A 26,657-nucleotide genomic window follows, 5' to 3' on the forward strand; every position below is an offset into this window, starting at 1 on the left:
GCAATGGCAGGCTTCTTTTTCCAAACCTCCGAGCTACTGATTACTTGTAAGCCAGCCAGCTAGAATCACTGGGCTGATACTTTGTCTTACAGGTTTGATTACCAGGGGTAACTGAGACTAAGCCACTCTGACAGATCCTCTGTCCTGAAAACTTACATTTCAGTGCTGCTGAAATTCAAGGACAAATCAGATGCAAACAGTGGGAAGGGGCTTCTGCTTAGCACTCTGATTCGACACACGCAAAGCGACCCACTGAGATCATGTGGAAGAGTAGCTTACTTGCCCCCAAATGACGGGCTCCTACTCCTGGTTCCATTCTCTGTCCTGGAATGCCACATGGCCCTCCAAGGCATTGATCATGGCACACTGGGAGCTGCAGCAGCTGTGCAGCTAGCCCAGTGCTTTTCAAAGCAGAATTGCCTGGGTCTACAACAAATTAAGACTAAGGCTACTGAATTTCTCCTGATGCCCTAGTGCCCTTGGGACAGCATCACACTGGACTTTATATCACATCTCTCCTTGTGCCATAGACAATTCTGGTGGTAGTGGCCATCCTTATGAAAACAGTAATCTCATTCCTTAGATGCTCAAACTACGCTCTGTTCATCATCAGGGAGGTGGTAGTCTTCCTCAAGATAACTTTTTTACTAATTTCTGTGGTCTTGTGGACCACAGAAATAACTTTTCCAGAGACTTCTACATCCAAATTCACCTATCTGTTGCCACTGCCCAGCCAAGGACAGTCATATAGGCTTGGTTAAAATTTCTCAAATGTCACAAAGCATGGAGACACTGTGCCTTGGTCTAACTATCTTGTCACTGCAAAATTCACACATTTTTCCACACAGAATACCCTCTCTCATAATAATGACCACTGTCACTCTCTCTATTTTCTTTGTTTCACTGCTAAGATTGATACCTCAAAGAGGTGTAGAGCACCCCAAAACAGCTTAGAAATGACATTGACCAATATATGAAAGACTACTCTAGGGCCAATGTGCTAAAGAATATGGCTGACAGACTCTCTGGGTACTGGACAGGAGTGGTAGGGTACGGGGTCTTCTGGATGGGAGTTTCTCCGGTTCTCAGCCCAACACATCTGCCCAACACCAAAATTCAAAGACTTTCTTGGATCCATTCAAGTTTCTTGTGGTTACCAACCCCAACGTATTCTTGCCATATTTATCTGCCAAGACATAGCTTTAGTGTTCAGATCCCCAGAGCTAGCTCTAAAACACTAGATGGGAAGTCTGAGCAATTGATTGAAGAGAAGCTGGACTTGAGGTATAGAAGCTGGCTTCCACAGTTGTCCAAGTAGGTGAAGGATGAACCTTGTGGCAGGAAACCCAGGGAAGACTTGACCACTCTCTGTCTTGCCTGGTCCCGGATGAGAGGGAGCCTGGGAGAGAATTAGATTCTCCCTATCCTATGTGATCTAGAGCAAGCAAAGATGAGTGGTGAACGTTTACTCTAGTCTCATTCATATCAGTCTCCCAGGGATCTTCTCGTTGGCTATGTCCTTCTCACTCGTCTTTCCATTCCACTTCTATCTGGGTGCCAGTTCTTTAACTCTGCAAACCATTTCTCAATTCTGGTCTAACGCCTTGAACCTGACACCTTAATTCAACTATTCCTACCATGGTTTTCTAATGAACTCAGCTTGTCTTCAATTCTAGTAATTTGAAGCCAAATACCCTTCCCATGACCCAGGCTTCCCTTCTATTACACAAGACACATACCCGATAGACACAGCCCCAGACCTCTGCCAAGCCTACTCCAGCCATCCGAAGTCCTTGGCCCACAACAGTTAGAAGACACCCTTAGGCCTGGGGCAACTATAGCTCCCTTTGAAGACTAATATAGTGACATTTTGCTTTGTGAGTTAGTATCACTATGCTTGATAACCATTAATCAGTATTGTAGGGCATAATGGTGATTCCACCAAGACACAGACACACAATGAGGTCTAACCTGAGAAAGCCTTACCATTAGAGGAGAAATTTAGTGAGAGCCTGAGTCAAAAATGTAATCAAAGGGAGAGGAAAATTACAGCAATGAATGCATAGGACGAACCTGGAAACATTCCTTTCAGTATCAAACTTCTTTCTTAGCCCCTATTTTGGAGGCTGATAATGGTTTTGTTACCTATCTTGGAAAATGTTTGTATTTTAGCAGATGCCTCTGATGTCTCCATCCATATCTTTAGCCCACATGATAATGTGGGCCATCAGGTACAATGGCAGGCAGGAGTTTTAAAGCAGAATGGCCTGACGGAAAATCTCAACTCCCTTCATGTAAGCAAGTGCTTACTCCACCTACTTAACAGTCACATATATTCCTGCATATCTGAAAATAAAAGATATAACCATCATAAATTCACAGTCAAAAAGTAAGTCATTAAGATTTCTTAGCAGGGCACAAAAGAGGCCATGAAAAAAAAATTTCATTTGAAATTAGGGGTTCCTTGCCTGAGTAGTAAGTTTGCACTTTGCGACATTTTATGTGTCCTGAATAAGCACATATGTCATAGACTGAATTGTGTCTCTCCAAAAGTCATTTATTGAGGCCCTAACCCCCACTGTGATGGTATTTGGAGGTGGGGCCTTTGGGAGGTAGTTAGGTTTAGATGAGGTTATGAGGGTGGAGGCCCCATGACAGGATTAGTGTCCTTTTAAGAAGAAGAAGAGAGATCAAAGTTCTCTTTCTTTCTTCTCTATGTGAGGACATGACAAGAAGGTGGCCATTTGTAATTCAGGAATAGAGTCCTCACTGGGGAACCAAATCAGCTGGGACCTTGATCTTGGATTTCCTAGAACTGTGAGAAATAAATTCCTATTGTTGAAGCCACCCAGTCTACAGTATTTTCTTATGGTAGCTTGAGCTAATACAATGGGTATCTTTAAACACACACACACAACAAAAACAACAACGATAACAGCCACAAAAAAAATAAGATGATCTATTCACATGACCTTAAGACTCATCTACTAAAATCTATCACTGTGCTTGGGTCAGTTATCCAGTGATATCACTTGAGTGATACAGGCTTCAAACTGATATTCTGCCCACAGGGAACTGATTAAATACTAAACCATGAAAATTTGGGTCATTCATTGGGAAGCCAGGGAGCAAGGCAAGAGCTAGGCTGGAGAGTCCACTGTCAGAAGTCAAATCTACAAAGCCACTGGATCAACGCCAAAGGCTGGGATTGGAGAGGAAGAAGAAGATAGTATCTGGATAGTGCCTTCAGGTCAAACAAGTCAGATGAGACCTACATAGGAAGACAAACTACCCAATGGTGCATTTAGCCCCACATTCTTATTCCTCAGTGGAAAAAGACCTTGTGATGATAAATGTCATTCTATAAGTAAATTTGGGGATGGGTAGGTATACATCTGCTGTAGTGACAAGAGTATGAATGTTAAACCATAACATGTACAATTACATCTTAAAGTCTAGTTAAGGGAAAATCATAAGCCAAAAGTGTGGCTGATAAAAACGTGCGTTTCAACACACACTGTAGGGTTAGCCCAACAACCACAGCAAACTCAAGTGATCATTAACTTCAGAAGTAATTTTCATTAAAAACAAAAATAACAGCAATTAAAAACTATGACCAGCTTCAGACAACACGGATGATGTGCTGGACACAAAACATCCTTCCTCCAAATTGTAGGAATTCCAACTACAACCTGTTCGTGAGCATGCGCAGTAGAGCCCTGCAAATTGCCAAGTGCTTCGTGGCATGGACTTCTTAGAAAAATCTGCACCAGCAGGAAACCGTGGCCATGAGCTAATTTTAGTTTATGAACACCCCATTTTAGTATCTCAAACTCATTCAGTAGATAACTGCTAATAAGCAACTTATGTTAAAATAAAATACTATGGAATTGTGAGTCATTTGCCAGGAAGAATCATGGAAAGGATTTGCATTTGGGGGAGTCTGGGGTTTACCAGGAGGAGTCCACTGCATAACTGAGAACCAGTGCCTGCTATGTGGGGGGTATGCTGTTAGCTGAACTGGAGCAGCTGGGCTCCTGGCTTAGCCTGCTGCCGGTGGTCCATAGCATTTCGGGACTCCTCCCCACTCTCTATTAAACAACTCCTTGTTATCCTATGGCGGTTGGCTGGGAATCCCAGTAGGGTTTGGCTGCTCCATGATGCTGTTTCTGCCTCCTTCTTAGGAGAGATAAATGATATTTTTGGCCACACCATTCCTGGGCTACAGCTCTCTCACATGTAGCCAGTCTATAAAAAGAGTATGATGATTAGGAAATAATGTTACATTATTGACAGATATATGACATGGACATAAGCAAAATTTTGTTTTTATGCCAGTTTCTAGGTGTGATATTTAAAATTTTTAAACATGATAGCTTACTCTAACAGAGCTTTAAAAGTATGATCTCAAAACCAGAAAGCATCAGTTCTACACTGATGGTGGGTATAGGCATTAATAAAATATGCTAAGAATGTAAACTTTTTGAAGATCAATTTCTAAGCTACGTGTTTGATTGACGGATTAAAAATCCTGAGCAAAGTTAGCACTTTGCTAAAACTGTTCCACGTTTATTAAGCCAGATGTGTTGATCCTCTGCCTGTTGTGAAAGACTATTTAAGCCAGATAATGTATTTTTCAAGTTGAAACATTTATTTTTTACTTAAATGCAAAACATTTAACAAGTATCTGAAGAGACAAAAGCTCTAATAATAGGGAATGATAATAGGATAGTTTACAGTATATGCTAACACCTGTATGTGGTATATTTTCCATCATGTAGTCAAAATGAACACAGCATATAAACACATATCAGAAATCCTAAGGTAATATTCACTTCTAGGACAACAGCAAAGGCCATAAACAAAATAAACTGCATTACCAGACGTCCACGTACTCCTAAAAAAATGTTTATAATTTCTTGCAAAAGAAACGTACCGGCTGCTTCAGGATGTGGGTGAGACAAGCATGTTCCTGTGGTAACAATTTCCCAAACAAGAAAATAGTTAAAAAGACAAATCTTTGCTAAGCTCCAGACTACCAGGTCTCCTGATTTATGAAAGCAACAAGATAGAGCTGGTTAAGAAATAACTCAGAAATAAATATTTCATGAATCAGCAAAATCTGTCAAGTAAAATGACTTTTGAATTTACAATGCAAAGAAATACCTTCACATAGTCTGACACTGTCAAAGCATTTTATTATGTAGCGTTGAACTTTAGGTTGACATACTAGATCTAGAATATTCTACGAACATGCAAAATAAATATGCACATATATCCCGTAAGGTTCTGGCCAATCCTTAATAAATAATAATTATTATAATGATCTAAATATAGATTCATCCAATTAAAATATGGTGTACGTTTAGTTTCTCATAATCTCATTTTCTTTCCTTCTTTTTTAAAATAAGCTTGTCTTCTTCAATATTACATATTAGTGATATTTTACACTTTGCCCTGTTCATTGTCATTCATTCATTTTATTCATGAATCCTTTCAGCAAACATTGAGTATTTGCTAAATACCAGCAAATGATAGGGTCGAATCATCTTTTCTTTTTTTTTTTTTAAATTAATTAATTTATTTTTGGCTGCATTGGGTCTTCGTTGCTGCGCGTGGGTTTTCTCTAGTTGCGGTGAGTGGGGGCTACTCTTCATTGCGGTGCGTGGGCTTCTCATTGCGGTGGCTTCTCTTGTTGCAGAGCACGGGCTCTAGGCGCGTGGGCTTCAGTAGTTGTGGCACGTAGGTTCAGTAGTTGTGGCTTGCGGACTCTAGAGCACAGGCTCAGTAGTTGTGGTACACAGGCTTGGTTGCTCCATGGCATGTGGGATCTTCCCAGACCAGGGCTCAAACCCATGTCCCCTGCATTGGCAGGCGGATTCTTAACCACTGCGCCACCAGGGAAGTCCAATTTTTTCTTTTTTTTCATGTTGAATTTACTACTCTTCTGAAACTCATTCAATAAGATTTCTAATAATTAAAAGCCTCATTCTTCACCCCATTGCTGATGATCTACCCAGAACTTCTAACCCATAGCCATTCATTTCACATCTTTCCCACTAAAAGTGAGATGAAGTGGGGTAGGGAGGACAGGGTGGTGAGGAAAGAAACTGGTACGTATTATTTGCATCCAACACTCAGTGCACTTGATTAAGTGTTTAACACATATTACCTTAAATAAGTTTCACAACAACAAAATAAGGTAATCATATTATTATCCCCATTTCATATATCGTGAAACCGAGACTCTTAGCACTTAAGGGACTGGCCACATAAGGTCTCACAGTTAGCAGTTGGCAGTGCCAATAATGGGACCTTGGCCTGTTTACCCCAAAGGCTTTTCAGCAGCTCTTCTAAGAAGCACAGTTGGCACCCCATACTTTTTAAAAACTCATTGAATAAAATTTTGTTTTCATCTATACTACTTGGAAAACCCAGACCTCCTCTTCTTCCATTTCCTCCGAGAACAATATGCTATTTAGATAAATTACTAGAAAAATACATTTAATCAGGGGTTTTGAAGCAAAGGTAGACAGCTCACACAAAGAAAATTGCTAATGAATAATGAAAAACCTTAAAATTCTGAAATCTACCTATTGTATTATGTGTAATTTTTTTTCAGGCCACCCTCTAGTATTACTGGAAGTAACAGATAATAGATTATGCATAGGTTAGGTATTTAAAAGTTAGTACTATAAATACAAATTAAACCAAGGGAAAATGTAAACATAAAATGCCCAGTTTCATTAGTAGAGATGAAAAGAAATAATGTCACAAAATTAATGCTAAAGCAACACTATTTATTATGTTGCATTCTCTTTAATTATTCCACATCAGTAGGTACCTTATAGTCTTCATAATCTTTGTTATCTAGCAAGTCCCTTTTCTCCAGTTCTATAAGCTGTTCTGCAGAGAGCTTAGCTGGTAGATGCTTAAGAGACGCTTGCTCGTATATGGGCTTTCCATTAAAAAACAGTTCCTTCCAATCATGCATCAACTTATATGGAATCAGGCTACAGCAAAAAAGAAGAAAAAAAGGTCGAGAGGAATCAATGGTTAATCAAATACACATCTTAAATCTTAGTCTTTCTATTACCATGTTCGTTCACCAGGATCTGCTATTTGAGGCCAGAGGTTCCTCTTACTATGACATTTCTAATAGCCAGTAAAATGGCTGAAACTTAGTAGGTTTGAATGAATAAATGTTACCTAAACACATTGGTTCTTCGAATTTTCTTTGATTGTGCACTGAAAGCACAATATATCTAAAAATACTGACGACTGGGCTTCCCTGGTGGTGCAGTGGTTGAGAGTCCGCCTGCCGATGCAGGGGACACGGGTTTGCGCCCCGGTTCGGGAAGACCCCACATGCCGCGGAGCGGCTGGGCCCGTGAGCCGTGGCCGCTGAGCCTGCGCGTCCGGAGCCTGTGCTCCGCAATGGGAGAGGCCACACAGTGAGAGGCCCGCGTACCGCAAAAAAAAACCCCAAAAACAAAACAAAACAAGACAATACTGACGACTATCACAAAACTTGCGTTCTTTGATTTCTGGCTGTGATACTAAATGGCTGTGCAAGCTTTGGAAATCAGTTAAATGCTCCAATATCAGTGTCCTCCTATGCAAAATGAACAGACTGAATACTTTCCAAGGCCTCTTTAAGATGACAGTTGGTTTACATATTTGCAAATAACTTGTAACAGAAAAAAAATCTAATGTTGTGGTAGTCTTATTGTCATTGCACGTTTGGTAACCTGTGCATTTATTTTTCAGTACTTTTTCTATTTAAGTCAGATGAATGACTTGGTAATCAGGACAGAATGATGGGAAAGTAGTTCCAAGAGGAACAAAATGTGCAAAGGAAGGAAAGAGCCTGACATGATTCAGATGCATTTCTCTAAAAATAGTGGTACTAAAGCTTGAAATTGCAACTTAAAAAGTTGTATTTCATTCTGATACATGCTACAACATGGATAAACCTTGAAGACATTATACTAAATGAAATAAGCCAGACACAAAAGGACAAATATTGTATGATTCCACTTACATGAGGACCCTAAAAGAGAAAAATTCATAGAGACAGAAAGTAGAACAGAGGTTAGCAGGGCTGGAGGGAAGGGGAATGGGGAGTTATTATTGTATTTAATGGGTACAGCACTTCAGTTTGGGATGATGAAAAAGTTCTGGAGGTGGATGGTGGAGATGGGTGCACAGCAGTGTGACTGTACCTAATGCCAGCGAACTCATAAATGGTTGAAAACCACTTAAAAACGGTTAAAATGCTAAATTTTATGTTATGTATGTTTCTCCACAATAATAAAGTAGTATTTCAATTAAATGTGAACTTCAAATATAATCATTGTTTTCCATTAATAAAATATTGATATTTGTTAAAGATTATAGAGATATGAAGTTTAGAAATTAATAGCTTAGGCATAGAAAAATTCTTTTTTAAAAAATAAAGCCCTCTTTGTTTTCTTTTCTGGGTTTTTTTGTTTGTTTATTTGTTTATTTTTGGTTGCATTGGGTCTGGGTCTTCGTTGCCGCACGCGGGCTTTCTCTAGTTGCAGTGAGCGGGGGCTACTCTTCGTTGTGGTGAGTGGGCTTATCACTGTGGCAGCTTCGCTTGTTACAGAGCACAGGCTCTAGAGCACAGGCTCAGTAGTTGTGGCACACGGGCTTAGTTGCTCCGTGGCATGTGGGATCCTCCCTGACCAGGGTTCGAACCCGTATCCCCTGCACTGGAAGTCAGATTCTTAACCACTGCACCACCAGGGAAGTCCCACATAGAAAAATTCTAACATCAGAATTATTGAAATGGCATTGGCTCCTATGGTGAAGTAAATGATTAACAACATATATTGTCCAAAACTTAATGTTGCAATTACTGAATTAATATTCTATTATCTGAATATCAATTACTTTATTAAGGAGCAGTCTTAACAAAAGTTAGTTCATATAAGTAGTCTGATACCAAGAATATCCCTGTGCTTTAGAAAGAAATATATATTGATAACATCTTGTTTAGGGAAGTACATAGAGAGAATAATGTGAGTTTATCTCGACTGTTAGTAGTGTAGACTAAAAAGATCTTAACATATACGTGTAATCATTGTATTCAGTTGCAAGTAAAAGACACTTATAATTTCAAAGTAAAAGACCCCTTCAAAGTTTAGGGTACCAATACCTCTGGAACTTTAAAATTTTTTGTATTTTTTCATTAAAATAAAAATGGCTTCATATGACCAATATATTCTCAATATTAATTTTCACGAAGCAGGATTTATAGAGTAATAAAAGGCAGACTATATATGAGTCTGTGAAATATTATATTAGTCAAACTCAATACACACAGGAGGTCCTCAACTGGGCCATGGCTCACAGGCCCAGCCGCTCTGCGGCATGCGGCACCCCCCCGGACCGGGCCACGAACCCGCGTCCCCTGCATCGGCAGGCGGACCCCCAATCACTGCGTCACCAGGGAAGCCCTCCTCTCTATGTCTTATAAGGACACCAGTCATATTTAATTAAGGTCCCACCCTACACAAGTATGACCTTATCTTAACTAATCTATCAGTAATGACTATTTCCAAATAAGGTTACACTCTGAGGTATGGGGGATTACAACTTTAACATATCTTTCTGGGGGGACACGATTCAACCCATATATAAGCATCTATATAGTGTCTTTTTAGACACTTAAAATTTCAAAGTATTAATAAAAGCTCCCTTAAAAGTTTATGATACCAATACCTCTAGAACTTTAATTTTATACACTCAGTTTTTACATTCAGTTTGAGCTCTCCCTGGTTGTCGGTATGATGCATGAGTTGTTGTTGAAGTCTGCACACTTGTGGATTATGTTGCAAGGCTCTGAATCTTGCATAAACCTTCTGTTCTAGCTGTTTTTTTCTGCCGTTGCTCAGACAAGGAAAGAGAAGGGGCCATCGTGTTACTGGCAGGTGTGGACAGAAGTCGTCACGTGGCCTTCCTCACCACCTGAGGGGAGGGCATCCTTGTTACTGCAGGAGAAGGTAGCAGTTCTGGCTCTCCACATGGTCTCCACTGCAGTGCGGGTGGCCTTGTGACCACTGGGCGATGGTGAAAGTCCCGACCCTCCCTAGGCTTCTCTAACACCGCCCCAGTAGGGAGGGGAGGAGTGGCCAGTACTGCCAGGTGGGGGTGGAAGTCCATGCTTCCTACTTGGCTACTGGGACACCATTCTCGTGGTGTCCCAGAGGTCCCTCATTACAGCCTTGTGAGGGTGGAAGACAGGCTCTCTACTTGGCCTTTGCTGGCACGGGTGGGAATGGGGCTACACTTGTGTGTGTGTGTGTGTGTGTGTGTGTGTGTGTGTGTGTGTGTGGTATTTGGGGAAGAGTGGTTATTGTCTAAAAGTTTTTCATCTTGCTAGGCTGCTCCTAGCAAGCTCCTAGCTCCTAGCAGCTCCTAGCAGCTCCTAGCTGCTCCTCTTTGACTAGAGACAGCAGGCTTCTGTTGGGGCTATTTTTTTTTTTTTTTTTTTTTTGGGGTACGCGGGCCTCTCACTGTTGTGGCCTCTCCCGCTGCGGAGTACAGGCTCCGGACGCGCAGGCTCAGCGGCCATGGTTCACGGGCCCAGCCACTCCGCGGCATGTGGGATCTTCCCGGACCGGGGCACGAACCCGTGTCCCCTGCATCGGCAGGCAGACTCTCAACCACTGCGCCACCAGGGAAGCCCTGTTGGGGCTATTTTTGTCTACACCATCGGCATGTCTGTTGCCGGAATATTCAGTTCCAATCTGGGATGTGTGAGGACAGGGAGAACCCAGGAAGCTCACCACTGTGTCCTGAGGTCCCCACTTCTTCTGTCCATCTTCAGAGTCTTCTTATGTTTGTTTCACACACAATGTTCAGGAATTTTCATTGTACTTAGTGGGAAGAATAGGAAAAAACGCATTCTACTCCATTTTCCCAGAGCAGAATGGGATTTGCATTTATGTTTTAATTTGGAATTATGAGCCTTTATTTGTTTAGGGAAATCAATCTGTACTTTTTTACCCTCTGAGTTATCTTGTGTTATGTTTTTATATTTAAATCCACTATATTTATCTTCTGTAATTTAATCTATTTTTTTTACCCTTATAATGCATTGTATCACCTTTCCTTTTTAACCCTTTTATAGATTACCTTCCTCACAATTTTATTCTTATACTTTCTGAACTTTTGAATTTATATTAATCTGAAAAGTATTTTTAAACATTTACTCTTGAATTCATTTCAATTTTTATTCTTATTTATTTTCTTTTCTCAATCTTGTACTCTTATAGTTTTATCTTCAAAATGTCCTCATCATTATGTTATTTCATTTAGTAGTTTTTATATGGCAGTGCATCAGAAATATAGCTGTTGAGGTGAGAGCTGTGGAGAAAGCTCCTATCAAGGGGTGATGGGATGGTTTACCCATCTTCTATTTGACCCTGAATATCATGTGGATTTCATTGTTTTCACTGTGGGTTCTCAAGAAGATCTCAGTCTGGGTAATATTAGAGGTCAAAACTTTAAGTGGAGTGACTTATCCTTGTCCTTGCGGAGATGCTTTCACTGAGATCTGTTGTGATGTCATTCCTCTTCAGCTTCCAGGAAAGGTCATCACAAGAGATAGGTCTCTGAAGCCAGGTGCCAGAATGCTGAGGTCATTCTCTACCAGACCTACTACACTACTCATTATACCTTAGGTGGGGCCACATGAGAAAATCATTATTCTAAACTGAGGACCAAGAAAAGTTTTGTATTTTGTAAAGAACTAGAATGGAAAACAGAAATCATAGGACAAACTGTGTTGCCCTTTTTGCTTTGGCCACCTGGAAGCTCAGATAAAATTTGCAGCTCAGTTGCAGTATCTGGCAAATCTACTGGTACCGGTATAACTGTGTTTTCATGTATTCCTTGTTTTTAACTTTCTACTTTATTTGAATTTTCTTTTTCTTCTTTTTTTTTTTTTGTCGCACCATGCAGCTTGCGGGATCTCAGTTCCCCAGTCAGGGATTGAACCCAGGCCACGGCAGTGAAAGTCTGGAACCCCAACCACTAGGCAACAAGGGAACTGCCATCCTCTGTTCTTATTTTGGCATATTCTTAATCTTTTTTGTATTGTTAAATGTTTCCTTACAAATAGGTTGACTCCTTTTAGAAAGAAGGTGAAATGAAAATCGATTTAATGATTAGTAAAATAATCTTTAAGTAATTCCTGTCTTCTAGGAAGTTCCTAGTGTTTCAAATAAATTATCATAGCTGTCTTTGTAAATTATAGAAAAGTTAGACACAAAGTTTAAATGTTAAAAGACATAAATACACCTTAAATCGGGCTAGTCATTGGGTGAATTAAGTCTGTAATCAAGGTATCCTGGACCCCATGTCTTAGTCTTCATTTCACAAAATATTGTTATCTCTCTTTACTTATCAACTTAGTGCCTACATCACAATCTTACCCTTTTCTCGTTTGCTGTGGTGTCTCTATTGTATTAACTATTGTAATAAAAACCAACACTTACTTATTTGTCAACATTCGATAGTCCGCCACTTTAGTGGACAAATCAAGGATTTGATCCAAAATTTCTGCACATATTGAATAATGCTTTCTGTAACGAGCCTGAACCCTTTCCATGGCGATCTGCTCATGAATTTCCTTAACTCTGAGGGCTTGTTCTTCAAAATCAATCTTGGCTTGTTTGGCCAAAGCCTAAGAAGCAAAGACATATTTTTAAGTCACTGTAATTGGGCAATGATTCAAGTAGAAATAGTGTCATCATTTCAATAGCCAAAAAAAAAAAAAAATCTCTAAATAGAATGCAACTTCCTTTTATATCAGAAAAAAATAAATCATGAGGGAGCACTTTCTCCTTAATATGTTAAGTACTGAGTGTGATGGCAAAGACAATATCGGAAATATCCCACCCTTAGCTTATGTTCTCAGCAAAACCCAGTACAGAGAAAAGTGTGCTATGTGGATTAATGATAAATTAGATCTGAAATGTTTAAAAAGAAGTCCTGAGTTCATGGACTGCAAATACAGTTGGGGAACACAGAGAAACAGGCAAGCATAGCTGGCTTCTGTGTACCCATCTCAGGAGACTTAACCTGACACATCTGCTCTGGCCAATGCCCTGTCTTTTAGTGGGAGACTTCTAGGATACTGATTTATACCTAGAAAATATTTTGGAAATTCCCTGATTATACTGGCTTGATAATATCACACATTTGCCAATAAATGTTAAATGTGTTTAGACAACAAAACCTTCTGCTGTTACAGCCTTAATAAATAGATACAATTCATTCATAGAGACATGTATTTCTGCAGAAAGGAAGAAAATACTTAGTTTGGCATTACCCTCTGTTTGCTTTGCACTATTATTTTGTTTAGGGAACCCACTCTTTACACTAAGTACAAAGGTCAAACTTGGCATGACCAAATGTTGCTTTTCAAACAGTTATACCAACTCCTTGAGAAATTCTATCCTGTGCTAACGTGCTCCAGGAACAAGAGCTGCCTCCTGAAACTTAACCCAACAAGTGTACGATGGCGGTAAACATGGGTCTGCAGGAGCTGTGCTCGAATTCAAGCCTCAGCTTGTACAGGTGTCAAGTACTAGCTGCGGGACCTTGGCCAAATCAGAGCTTCCCTACGTCTCCACTCCCTCTCTGTGAAGCGGGGATGGTAAAAAGACTCGGCATGAACAGAAATTAACTGTCAGAGCAAATACCTGTTATCAGGATACTATTCACAAGTACCTGAATGCGTGACAACGGGCTGCTACTGGCCACTGAACCAAATGGAAGCTTCATTTGGTTTGTTACTGTTGTTTGATTTTGTTAGTTTGCTTTAGTTTTGTTGGGAAAGAAGTTGGTCTGGGTGACCTCTGAGGTCAATTCTGTACATTTGGCACGTTCAGGAATGACACCAGAATTTGTTATCGTTGTATTGTTTTGTAGGCCCTGCTTTCATGGAGAAAGCGTCCAGTTTAAGTACAGAGCCTTGTGGCATGCTTCATGAAGTATGAAGACTTCAGAGGGAAGAGGAATCTGAGAGAGTAGGAGCCGCCAGATGAGAATTTACGAAGCGAGCCAGTGAAATGGGTTGTGAGGCTGGTTTACTACTGAGTGCCTGGAAAGCATGTGGAAATGTTTAAGATGCCACGGAACCAAAACCTTGACGGGAGCCCAGGAGCACCCCCTGCGGGAATGGAGCAACTTTCTCCCAGTGTTCTCTCCCTCCCTGCTCCCTCTCTCCTTCCAGGCCTTTCTTCCTTCTTTTTTAGCCATGGAGTCTGCTATTTCTACCCTCTCCCCAGCCCCCGTGCTAAACCCACCACAATTTCCAGTCCCATTACAGCAAAGTGGCTTGTAGCCCTAAAGAAAGAAAGAAGGAAAAGGAAGAAGAAGTCCGTGGGAGCTAGTAACTCTCAGCGGTGATGAGCCTGGACTTTAGACTCTGAGAACCGCTGTGCTAGGGCCACACCGCCAAGCTGCGCAACTTTGAGCTTTCTAAGTTCCATCCTCCCGACAGATGAAATGTACACAGGAACAGGGTCCACTGCCAAATGGTGCTGTGAGAATTATAATGCATGTAATGAACGTAACGCAATGCTGGACTCAGAGCGGATGCTCACAAGTGCTAAATGCTATTGCAGTGAATTACTGTGAATAATAGTAGGTGGCACTGAAATTTGAAATTGGCAACTGTTTTAATTAATATAGAATAGATGCCCATTTGCCTTCAAAAAAGAGATCATCAGATTTAACCTAAAAACCAGACAAAGCAAACAAAAACTCCTGATGGTGAAAAACATGAAGTTCTCTTTCCCTTTCTCCCTTTCCTCCTCCCTGCTTACTTAGGAACCAGCCTAAGTACTTAGGAACCACTCCTGCTGGAGGACGTGATGCATTCAAACTGTGAAATCAGGCCATCTCAGAGGGAGGGGTGCCCAGCAAGTAGATACCTCAACTTTGGGAAAAGGTTATTGTGTAAATGTTTTTCAGGGGCTTCAGAGCCTCCCAATTCTGGCCTCTGAGGCTCTAGCAGACCAAGTGTCCCAATCCTCTGAAGTGAGTCCAAGCCCAGGTTAGGAAAGAACAGGTCATGCTTCTCATCACAGTGAGACCGGTCCTGCTCTGAGACCGGTGCTTTGCTATTTTGCACTGAATTAACAGGGCTTGTGAAGCAAACATGTTTAGCAAACAGGCACTTATTTCCAATGTAAGCAAATGCCACTCAATCCAGTCAAGTTTACTCTTGTCAAAAAAGAGAGATGAGGGCTTCCCTGGTGGCACAGTGGTTGAGAGTCCGCCTGCTGATGCAGGGGACACGGGTTCGTGCCCCGGTCCGGGAAGATCCCACATGCCGCGGAGCGGCTGGGCCCGTGAGCCATGGCCGCTGAGCCTGTGCGTCCGGAGCCTGTGCTCCGCAACGAGAGAGGCCACAGCAGTGACAGGCCCGCGTATCGCAAAAAAACAAAGAGAGAGAGATGAAACAATCATCCAGATAATTCGGCTATTAAAGACACTTGAGATCATGCAGGTCAAATTCATGGCGAAAGGCTCCCCGCTCTCCTCCTAACGTTTTGGCTATGTCTGTTCTACAAAGGCAAAAGCACCATTTCCCTGACTCTGGAGAATACTGTACTTTCCAAATGACATTTCTCAAAATTGCATAATTTTATCAAAAAATGTGTTCCACTTTCATGGAAAATCACAGTGGAAACCATGATGCTGATAAATAAAGCATTGCCTTCTTATTTTCTGTAAGGTTTTCTCTTCTGCTCAGCCTGGTTTTATGAATATTTTATGACAGTAAAGACAGGCTATCTAAAATGCCACTCACATGAGCTTTATATTTCTTCAATCACATCTGGCTTAACAGACTGAATAAATTTGAAACCGCCCCAAGAGGAACAAGACAAGAAGGGATTCATATAAATCCCTTGATAAAATAAATCTATTTTGGTTATTGGAACTGTACATATAAAGATAAGGAAGATGTTAATATATCAAATAACTAAAAGATTAGATAATTTGATTTTCAGAGTTATAAAGGGCCTAGACACAATGATACCATGGTGGCCAAGAGCATACCTGGCACCCAAATCTTGGCTTCTGTAATCATTCTCAACTACAATGAACCAGGGTACCCTAGAAAAATAGCTTGTTCTAGTTCTGAGGAAGGAATAGTACAGTATGGGCCTGGGAAATCTTGTTTTACCAGAAAGCAAGGAATTGCTTATTCAAGACTAATGGTGTCTTATAAAAAGGAGGCAGCTTGAAAGTGCTCTCACTGCCTGAAAATAGTTTTCACTTAGAATAATGAACACCAAATAACATTCCAGTGAACTTTAAAGAAAAAGAAAGTGCTTTATGCGTCTAGAAAACAAGAGTAATGACTCAAGGAAACAAAATTTAGATTATCACTCATTTTTTTTGACAGCACACTTTATACCTGAAGAAAATGGAATAATGTATTTAAGATATTCAAGGAAAGAAAATGTGAACTAAGGATTTTATATACAAGAAAACTGACGAGTATAAAAGGCACATACAGTTATCAATATGCAAGCACTCAGGGAATATTGTTCCCATGAGCTGTTCTTGAGGAATCCATTGGAGAGCTTCAGACAACAGAAATAACCAGAGAGATGTGGACATAAGGACTGAGGGTGAGCACTAAATATTTGTAGAATCAGGACTAAAGGGAGAGTGTATAGTAGGTAGATGCTATGTGTGCTGTCAGTGCAGTTGTACAAAGATAAAAATGGGGAGATAATAGAGAGATCATACAAAAAAGTAACTCATTAAATGATTGGCATCTAAACGCAGCCTTGTTTACCTTGACTTGGTAGGAAGGATCAAAAGTAACCTTAGGAGGATTTTTAAGGGATATATTGTTTACCGCTTCTCGATCGAGAGCATCCTGGAAATCTTTAAGCCGTCTTTCCTCATATTGTTTTTCCCTGAAAATTCTGTTTTGCCGTAAAACTTCCTTTTCGTGCCGAACGTGCATGAGCTGCACGGCGATCCTGCGCTCCTGCTGGGACTGTCGCATCAGCCGGTTGATCAGCTGCTCCTTCCGATAAGCCTCCTGGAAACACCATTGCGAGATCCAATCATTTGTCAAGGTGATGTCCACATTTCCCGCTGGGCTGAGAAGCCTACACGTAAACCATGTGTAAAAGGCATAGTATTCACCTGCAGAATTGATATTCTGCTATTTGATTTAAATTTGAACATGGCAAAAATTGAGTTAGAAAAATGAAAATTTCCACCAACAGTTGTATAATTTTGGTATCCGGAAACACATGGTTTTGCAACCCCTTATTCTAAATGAATTATTACTTCCTTTGAAATCGGATCAAAAAATAGATTAGGTAATTTTTTTCAAGGTTTTATAAACAAAGGGTGTAATTCTCCACTTATAAGCATGTTTTCAGAAACTTGGAATTGTGCTATATGCACTCTTAACATAAAAACTAGTTGTAAAAACAAACGCAGACATTGTCTGGCTGAGGACGGCAGATCCGCTTAGTTCCCAGGGGGGCCATCTCAATTCCTACATGATAGATTGGGCAGATTGGAGAAGAGGCCAAGGGGAAATGACCTACAGTTTATCTTAGAAAATCTGAGTGGTTGTAACCTGAGAGAGAAACTAGATGCACTCTCTTGGCTCCCTTGGCTATTTTAAGAGAACCGAAGGGGAACCAGTGAACAGTGGAAGAAGCATCAAACTGGGAATCAGAGTCCCTTGCCAGTGCAGCCCCAGCTGTACCATTAACTGGCTTGCAGCCTTGGGCAAGTAACTCGGATTTTCCGGGCCTATTTCTTGACAGGGGAAATGAAGGGTTTGGGTGGAAGATGATCTCCAAGGCATCTTCAAGCTCTCTCACTCTGTCTAAACAGAGACACCATGTGGAAGGAGGCCGTAATTAATAGTTCTCCAGGGAGAAGACTTAGAACATCTAACGAAACATTGGGGTTGTGGATTTAACACTGAACAATCGAATTGTTCAGGAAGAAAATCTGGCATCACTAGTGACACTGTTTCAGATTGTGGGAGAAATACTATATGTATGTTCAGAATCAAGATACAAATAACAATAACACTCTGTGGAAAATACCAAAACTTGAACTTGGGGATTATATAAACCCTAGATTAAATAAAATTCAACTGAAAGTAAATAGGAAATTTTTTCTGTTATTAATATACCAGATAAAAATAAAATCATGAACAACTTTGAAACATATGTCTCATCTAGTTAAAACATTCTAGAAGCTTTTAGGTTAATCATTTGTTTCTTTTGAGGTCCAATAGTGGAGGTGAGGCAAAATGTAAAAATGGCCACAGATTCTTCAGTTTTCTTCATCCACAGCCTCCAATGCTATCCTGCAGATATTCCCATCAAAAATAGAATCTATTTCTTTACTCCTTAAATATGGGGTATGGGGTGACCTCTGATCTGAACTCACCAATGGGACATTAGCAAAAATAAAACAAAACAAAACACTTGTGGTCTGACTTTAATTCTCTTGCGACCCTTGCCACTGTCACCACAGTTTCTGCTCAGCTAGAAAATGAGAAACCATAGAGAGACACCAGCCTTCTCAGCTGGAACTAATGAAACTCTTCCAAGTCAGCCAGTCTCAGCCAACCCACCAGCCGACCAAAGACATCTGAGAGAAGCCAGGTAAGACCAGGAAAAGGCATGTATCTGAGCCCAGCCCAAACTGCCTACCACATTTTTGGGATACATAAAGCACAGTCACAGCCATATTTTTTAAAAGTAGAGCCTTGATTTATCATTCCAAGTGAATTCTATATTGAATTTGGAATATATTCTATATTTGTCTGTGTCTACATGGCAAGGCAATTTGGTTGTTGAGATGAGAGCTGGTCATTCTGACCCTGATGAAGAACGGGGTTGGTCAGATATGTCTTGGTTATTGCTTAGATGATAACACATTATGATTAAAAAGGAAAAGAAAAGAAATTACTGCTGAATGGCTGAGTCAATGCTATGTATATGAAGCTTCAGTATGAAGAATCATCAAGTGTATTAAGACCTGCAACCAAAAGTTGAGTGGAAAAGATTCTTTTTTTGTTCCATTGTACAAGTAGCTCATGTTTTAGAAACATACTTTTTCCCAAAGTTTCATTACAATTTGGGACACATTTTCTCATGGAAAAATATGTTATGGCTAAGTGCTTAGAGCAGCCTACAGATGTCTGTTTAACCCTTAACATAGATGAAATAGTCTACATCTGCAATGAATAAAATAGAAAATAAGAGAAGTCACATTTCTCTTTTCAGTATATTTAATCATATTTGGGGAAGACTTACAGATACACAATCCAAAACATGCTCAGTTTGATTGCCAAGACCTCTGCCTTTCCCATGAGTTGGAGCTAGGAGCTTACTCTGGTGCATACCATTACTTTAATTCTCCAAAGATGCCCGAGCGGCTCTCCTGGAGGAATGGAGCATGGCAGGAAAGACGTGGAAGCTAAGCATTCAAGGGTCTTTTAGTTAAGAGATGGGGGAGGTGTCTGGTGTTCAAATGCCAGTTCCAAGGAAATAATCCAGAAAAGGTGCTGGGAAGGTAGAGATAGGTGCGCTGGAATGAATCCCAAGAACAAGCTAAGATGCTGGCCAAATGATCACACTACCAGTTGGGAGTGTGCTTTTCATGGTCTGAAAATCTTCACTTAAATGCCTATGAAGTACTTAACCTCAACGAGTCCTAAACTAAACTCACTAACTCCCCTTTAGACCTGGTCCTCCCCCAGTATTTCCCTGTCTCCATTGATGACACTATTAACCTATGACTTGGTGACCTAAAATGTTAGGGTCATCCTAAGTCCATTCCTCTTGTCACCCTAATACAATTCTTGAAGAAGTAGTCTATTTTGCCTCCTATGTATGGTTTTAAATCACTGTCTACTCCATTCGGTATCTATTGACACTGCCCATTGACACCCCATAGTGGACATCAGCCCCTCCCCATACCTTGCCTCCCCCCCATCCCTCTCCAGAATCTATCCTCTAAAAAAGTTAAAGTGATCCTTCTAACCTTAAGTCTCATCATTTCATTCACATAATGACATTTCTTTATGGATAACTAGGCAAGATAGCAACCTGAGCACAGATCTCTGGCTCTCTCTTTATAAGCCCAACTAAAACAAGGGTCTGTAAACTCCAGGGGGAGATTGCAACGACTTGGAGGCTAGAGAAGATATTATGAGGCATTTCTGATAGATTCACTGCAAATGGAGCCAAATCAAAGTATCCAGGGCTGATACAAGATTCATGTCACGCTCCCGAAAAGCAGCAGATACTTGAGGGAAGCAGAGGAAATGTTAACCCTGACAAGTACCATTTTCGCTTTGGAGGAGAGGAGGATGGATGGGAAGGCAGACCATGGCGCACATTCCACCGCTGTGGAGCAGAGGCACTTGGGTCAGCGGCACAGGGAGGTGGGGACACTTGATGGGAAGGAAGCAGTGGGAGCGGAGGTCCCTTGCTGCATGACCCAGCCTGGTTCTAGATGTAGCAGCTTCCCCAAACACAGAGAAGAAGCAACACAGAGATGAGCTCCCTTAGTGGAAATATCATTAGTTGGAGCACTGACTTCCTCCAATGTCTCTTAGGTTGCTGGATCCCTGAACAGATCTCCAGCTAGAGCCTTAAAAAATCAATGCTAAGAGCATCCTGGTTGAAAGTGAGGAAAGCTAGAAAGAATTCATTCACCCCACTTTCTAGGTAAATATCAATTATGGATTATAAGCAGAAAAATAGAAAGAAAAAACCTAGCAGCCAACACACAACTGTTTTGTAAAATAAATGAAAGTGTGTTCAAAATCCCATTGCTAGTTAATGAAACTTGAAATAGGTAGTTATTCTAAAATCTACTTTTTAATCATCTAATTTTCATAATTTGTAATTCTTTTAATTAAAAGAGTGACTATCAAGCTGACTGAGTAAAAATATATGTGAATCTGAAGTAAGAAATAACCTTTTAGCACAAAGAGATGGCAGAGTTATTCTCTGAATTTTTCACTAGGAAAGGAGTGACCGCATGGATAAACCGTTTCACTTCTTCATACTTACATGAAGCTTGGATCTCCCTTCAGTTAACAGAACCACTGAGCAGACCAGATGTAGTCAGGTGAATAAAATAAGTATCTTCAAATGGTCTTTCACATTTCAGACATACAGATTTGTCCTACTTACTTTAACAACTCAAATCACCTTCCTCCCCAAGTGCGTTCCTCTTACCATCTTCTGTATCACAGCAAATGACTCCTCCATCCACTCAGCTGCCCAAGCCAGACACTGGGCCCCTCATCCCACGTTTTCACTCCCCCATGTCTAATGAATCAGTAAGTCCCATTGATTTTACTTCTAAAATATCTCCTGAAGTCACTTCTCTCCATCTCTACTGCCACTCCCCTAAATTTAAATGGGGATAGTTTCTTACCTGGATTACAGCAACAGCTATAACATGGTTAGCCCTCCTGTAATCTATTCTTAAAACTAAAGCCAGAGCGATCTTTCTATAAGGCAAATCTAGCCTTGTCACTCTTGTTCCCCTTTGCACTCAGGATAAAATCTCCTATTTGCCTCTTTATATCTTATAAGGCTCATTATGATTTGAACTCTGGTGATTCCTGCCTGATGACATTTAGCTTGCTAAAAGCCCTGAGCCTTTCCATACGATATTCTCTCTGGAGACACAGTTTGCCTTCCACCATTTTGGCTTCTGCTGGAAACTAACCCTCATCCCCACCCCCTAAAATCACCCCCACCTTCAATTAGCTAACTCTGACCCTTCCTCATGCTTCTGTGCTATCCCCCTTCAGAAATCATCTCTGAACCAGGCCAGGGCTGGACTTCCCTCCCATGTGTCACCTGTCCCTCCCATCACCCTCATGGCACCTCCACATTCCAATGTAGTTGCTTGTTTACAGATCCTCTCCCAAACAGCAAGGTCTGTGAGAGAAGATTTCCCATTATTCTTGTTCATGGTTGTATCCTGGGACTAGGACAAGTGCCCAGAGCACAGAGGAGGTTCAGTAAATATATGTTCAACATAAGAGCTGATCAGTGATTCTCAATCTATAGCTGCATCAAATTACCTAGCGGGCTTGTTAACATGGCTGACGGGACCTAATTATTCACATTCCTAAAAGTTTCCTGCTTATGCTCATGTTGTTGGTCCAAGAACTACACTTTGAGAACCACTGGAGTAGATCAAACTGAGAGGACTAACTAATTTTCCATGTTTTCATTTAAAAGTTCCCTTTTTGATAATATCAACTGATACAGAAAAAACATTTGAAACAATTCAGTATCCTTCCATGATAAAAATTCTCAACAAATTAGGTATAGAAGGAATGTAACTCAACATAATAAAGGTCATATATGATAAGCTCACAGTTAACATCATACCTAAAGGTATGATGCTAAAAGCTTTTAGATTTTCACCATTCCTCTAAGATCAAAAATAAGACAAGTATGCCCACTCTCACCACTTCTATTGGTACTGGAAGTCCTAACCAGGGAAACTGGCAAGAAAGAAAAAGAAAAGGCATCCAAATCAGAAAGGAAGAGGTAAAACGTCTCTGTTTGCAGATGACATGATCTTACATATAGAAAACTCTAAAGACTGACTAAAAAAAAATGTTAGAACCAAAAAACAAATTCAGTAGTTTCAGTATACAAAATAAACATATAAAAATCATTTGCATTCCTACACACTAACAATGAACTATCTGAAATGAAATTAAGAAAACAATCCCATTTACAATAGCATCAAAAATAATAAAATATTTAAGAATAAATTCAACCAAGGAGGCAAAAGAGCCACACTGAAAACTATCAAACATTACTTAAAGGAACTGAAGAAGACACAAATAAATGGAAAAGGTAGCCCATGTTCCTGGATTGGAAGAACTAATAATGTTAAAATGTCCATAATACCTAAAGTGATCTACAGAGTCAATGCAATTCCTATCAAAATTCCAATGGCATTTTTTACAGAAATAGAAAAACAATACTAAAATTCATATGGAGCCACAAAAGACTCCAAACAGCCAAAGCAATCTTGAGTAAGAAGAACAGAACTGTAGGCATCACACTTCCTGATTTCAAAATATATTACAGAGATGCAGTATTCAAAACAGTATGGTACTGATATAAAAACAGACATATAGACCAGTGAAAGAGAAGAAAGAGCCCAGAAATAAATCTACATATGTACAGTCAATTGATCTTCAATAAGGGTGCCAAGGCTGTACAATGGGGAAAGGACAGTCTCTACAACAAATGGTGCTGGGAAAACTGGATATCCACATGCAGGAGAATGATACTGTACCCTTATCTCACACCATATACAAAAATCAATTCAAAATGGATTAGAGACTTACACATAAGACCTAAAACTATAAAACTACTAGAAGCAAATATAGGGAAAAACATTTCTTGACACTAGTTTAGGCAATTATTTTTTTAAATTATTAGTTTAACAATTATTTTTTAATTATTTTTTTAACATGACCCCAAAAGTACAGGCAACAAAAGTAAAAATAGACAAGTGGGATTTGATCTAGCTAAAAATTCTGCACAGGAAAGGAGACAATTGGAAGAGTGAAGAGGCAACCTACAAAATGGGGGAAATTACTACTTGTGAAACATACATTTTGGTTAATATCCAAAATATGTAAGGAATTCAAATAACTCAATAGCCAAACACCAAATAACCCAATTTAAAAAATGGTCAAAGGACCTGAACAGACATTTCCCAAAAGAAGACAAACAAATGGCCAACAGGTATTTGAAAAGATGATCAACGTTACTAATCATCAGAGAAATGCAAATCAAAACCGAATAAGATATCACCTCATATCTGTTAGAATGGCTATTATCAAAAAATATAAAATAAAAGCAAGAGATAACAAGTGTTGGCAAGAATGTGGTGAAAGGGGAACCCTTGTAAACTGTTGGTGGGAATGTAAATTGGTACAGCCACTATGGAAAACTGGATAGTGTTTACTTGAAAAATTAGAAATAGAACTACCATATGACCCAGCAATCCTACTTCCGGTACATATCCAAAGGAAGTGAAATCAGTATCTCAGAGAGATGTTTACACCCCCATGTTCACTGCAGCGCTATTCCCAATGGCCATGATATAGAAACAACCTAAGTGTCCACTGATGGATGAATGGATAAAGAAAATGTGAGACATAAACATACACACATATGTGTGTGTGTATATATGGAATACAGTCAGCCTTAAAAAAGAAGAAAATCCTGTCAGTTGTGACAACATGTTTGAACTTGGAGGACATTATGTTAAATGAAATAAGCCAGACATAGAAAGACAAACACTGCATGATCTCACTTAAATGTGGAATCTAAAAAAAGTTGAACTTATAAAAATAGATCTTAAGTATTCTCACCAAATACACACACAAAAATGGTAACTATTTTTTTTTTTTTGGTGAGGTGATGAGTGTGTTAATTAGTTTGATTATGGTAATCATTTCACAATGTGTTCATATATCAAAACATCACATTATACATCTTAAATATATACAATTTTTATTTGTCAATTATACCTAATAAAACCTGGATGAAAAGTTTCCTTTTACCTCTAAATGTAACAATAGATAGACATGGCTGACATAGATTTTAGATTCCTATTTTGTCAGTATTTTTTATTGTGGTAAAATATGTGTAACATAAAATTTACCATTTCAATTCATTTTTAAGTGTATAATTCAATGTACAATTAAGTAAATTCACAGTGCTGTATAACCATTACCAGATTTTAGATTCTTTAGTAAGTGTTTTATGTAGATTTGTTTTCTGAATGTTATTTGCTGTTATGATGTGAGGATGTGACATTGATTCAGAGTAGCACATAATACATACATAAGATACACATATGTGTGCATAAAAGACTACATTTTGTAAAACCTTCCAGCACTGTTATTCAATCAACAATTAAATATCTTACCTCTTGTGCTTCGTGGGCTATTAACTGGTCCATTAAGAGTCTCCGCCGTCTTTTCTCCCTTTGCTGTCGTGCAAAAGCATCTTCTTCGAGGCGCTTTTGGAGTTTTTTAATGTAGTCATCATCCGAATAAGTGTTTAACAAATCAGCGGTTGTCTGGCCTGTTGTATCTAAAGAAGTCTTGGATGCACTAAGGACAATAGTTTTTATTTAAATTTTAAAAAATAACTCAATCACACACCACTACTGTGACTGTGGAGGAAGACCTCTGGAGATGGCTCCCTTGAGTGCTCTGTTCATTTATTCATACAAGCATCTAAGCAAATATTAGAACTTCAGTGTGAGATCCACAGCTTATCAACAGATTCCATTTGCCTCACCCCATTTCTGGACTCTGTATCTGTGAGGTCCTTAGCATAGCCTTCTTTCTAGGCCTGGCACCTACTTACTTACTCTTTTACTTCTCATGACCTTCACTGTGCCCAGAGATTCTGGATTTCTCTCCTTCTTCTTCCTGCTGGCTCTAGGCCTCCTGCCTCCCCTGCTTGGAGTCAAGAGTAAGGCAATATTGATAACCCAAGTGTCAGGGAAGGCATACTTCTACAAGAGTTGGCCAGGTGCACTAATGTGAGGACCCTGAGAGTACTTCCATGGATGGTTCTGTCCACTACAACTCTCCTCTCACCTATGTGAATGCAAGTTGCTCTATGAGCTCCCAGTAACCTTCCGACTCCTTAGGGCAGCAGCCCAGCTCTTACTAGAAGCTCAGCAGTGGAGAGTTGACTTGTACCACGGGTCTGACCTAGCCTCTTGCCCAAGTCCTGGAGACCCAAGTGAGAAGATCTACCTTGGGGCTCTTGTCCTACCTCATGTCCAGAACTCACAGATCAGGAAGAGTTGGTGGTCTCACCAACAGAAAGCAAACACACTCAATTTAGTGAGGCAAATGGTGGCTTAGTACAGAATTTATAGATTCATTCAAAAGTTGCCTTTAAAATTAAAAGATACATTTTTGTGTACATAAGGATCAAATAATCAATTCTCATCTGCATACTCTTTAAAAAATAAAAAGAATACAACAGTACAATGGTATAAGATATAACGTTACTTGCCAAGAAATAATGACTTTTAATATTATGAATAATTATTATTCTTAATGTCATAAGTTATTGATGTGTTCAGTTTAAAATATAACTTATAATCTTATTCAAAAGACAAGGACACATTATTATGGTAGGCAGGTATTAAACAGTCATCAATTCTCATATAGACAGAAGTGTTCTTATAAAAGCATAGCTAATTCATGTTTAATGAATTATCACACGTGCTGTTTTTAATCTGAGGCCATGCAGTTTCATTAAATCAAAATCATTTACATAGTTGAATTAAAATTCTTAAATTATAATTAGTTCTGTTTAATAATCACATATTTATGGTATGGATATTTTATTATAGTTCATTATTTGTACATTTGCTGCTTCCAGTTGAACTCTGAGCGCAGAAGAAAAGTATCCTAGTTAACTCTCCTGTGTACCTGTGCCTCATAGTCCTGACATGTAGCTAATGTCTGCTAAATTTCAAATAATACGCTAAGAAGCACTGTACAAGTGTAATATAAC

The 26,657-nt window shown here is 39.7% G+C and overlaps 1 protein-coding gene across 2 annotated transcripts in view; it reads right to left on the reverse strand.

Moving 5' to 3' along the window:
* Nucleotides 1-5,931: 5,931 nt before the first annotated feature.
* LOC113612623 (sperm flagellar protein 2-like) overlaps nt 5,932-26,657 on the reverse strand; it is a 49,019-nt gene continuing 28,293 nt past the window's right edge. The window contains exons 6-9 of one of the 2 annotated variants that reach the window (XM_027092623.1): nt 25,042-25,228; nt 16,919-17,107; nt 12,531-12,718; nt 5,932-7,013 (exon numbers count right to left, since the gene is read on the reverse strand). In XM_027092623.1, coding sequence (XP_026948424.1) covers nt 6,824-7,013; nt 12,531-12,718; nt 16,919-17,107; nt 25,042-25,228 — 754 coding nt within the window. In that variant the 3' untranslated portion in view covers nt 5,932-6,823. The remainder of the gene's footprint in view (nt 7,014-12,530; nt 12,719-16,918; nt 17,108-25,041; nt 25,229-26,657) is intronic. The other variant, XM_027092624.1, reaches the window with a different exon arrangement.

Source organism: Aethalodelphis obliquidens, unplaced genomic scaffold (assembly GCF_003676395.1).
Source record: "Aethalodelphis obliquidens isolate GAN/ISIS:26980383/991018 unplaced genomic scaffold, ASM367639v1 scaffold80, whole genome shotgun sequence".
Classification (NCBI taxonomy): domain Eukaryota; kingdom Metazoa; phylum Chordata; class Mammalia; order Artiodactyla; family Delphinidae; genus Aethalodelphis; species Aethalodelphis obliquidens.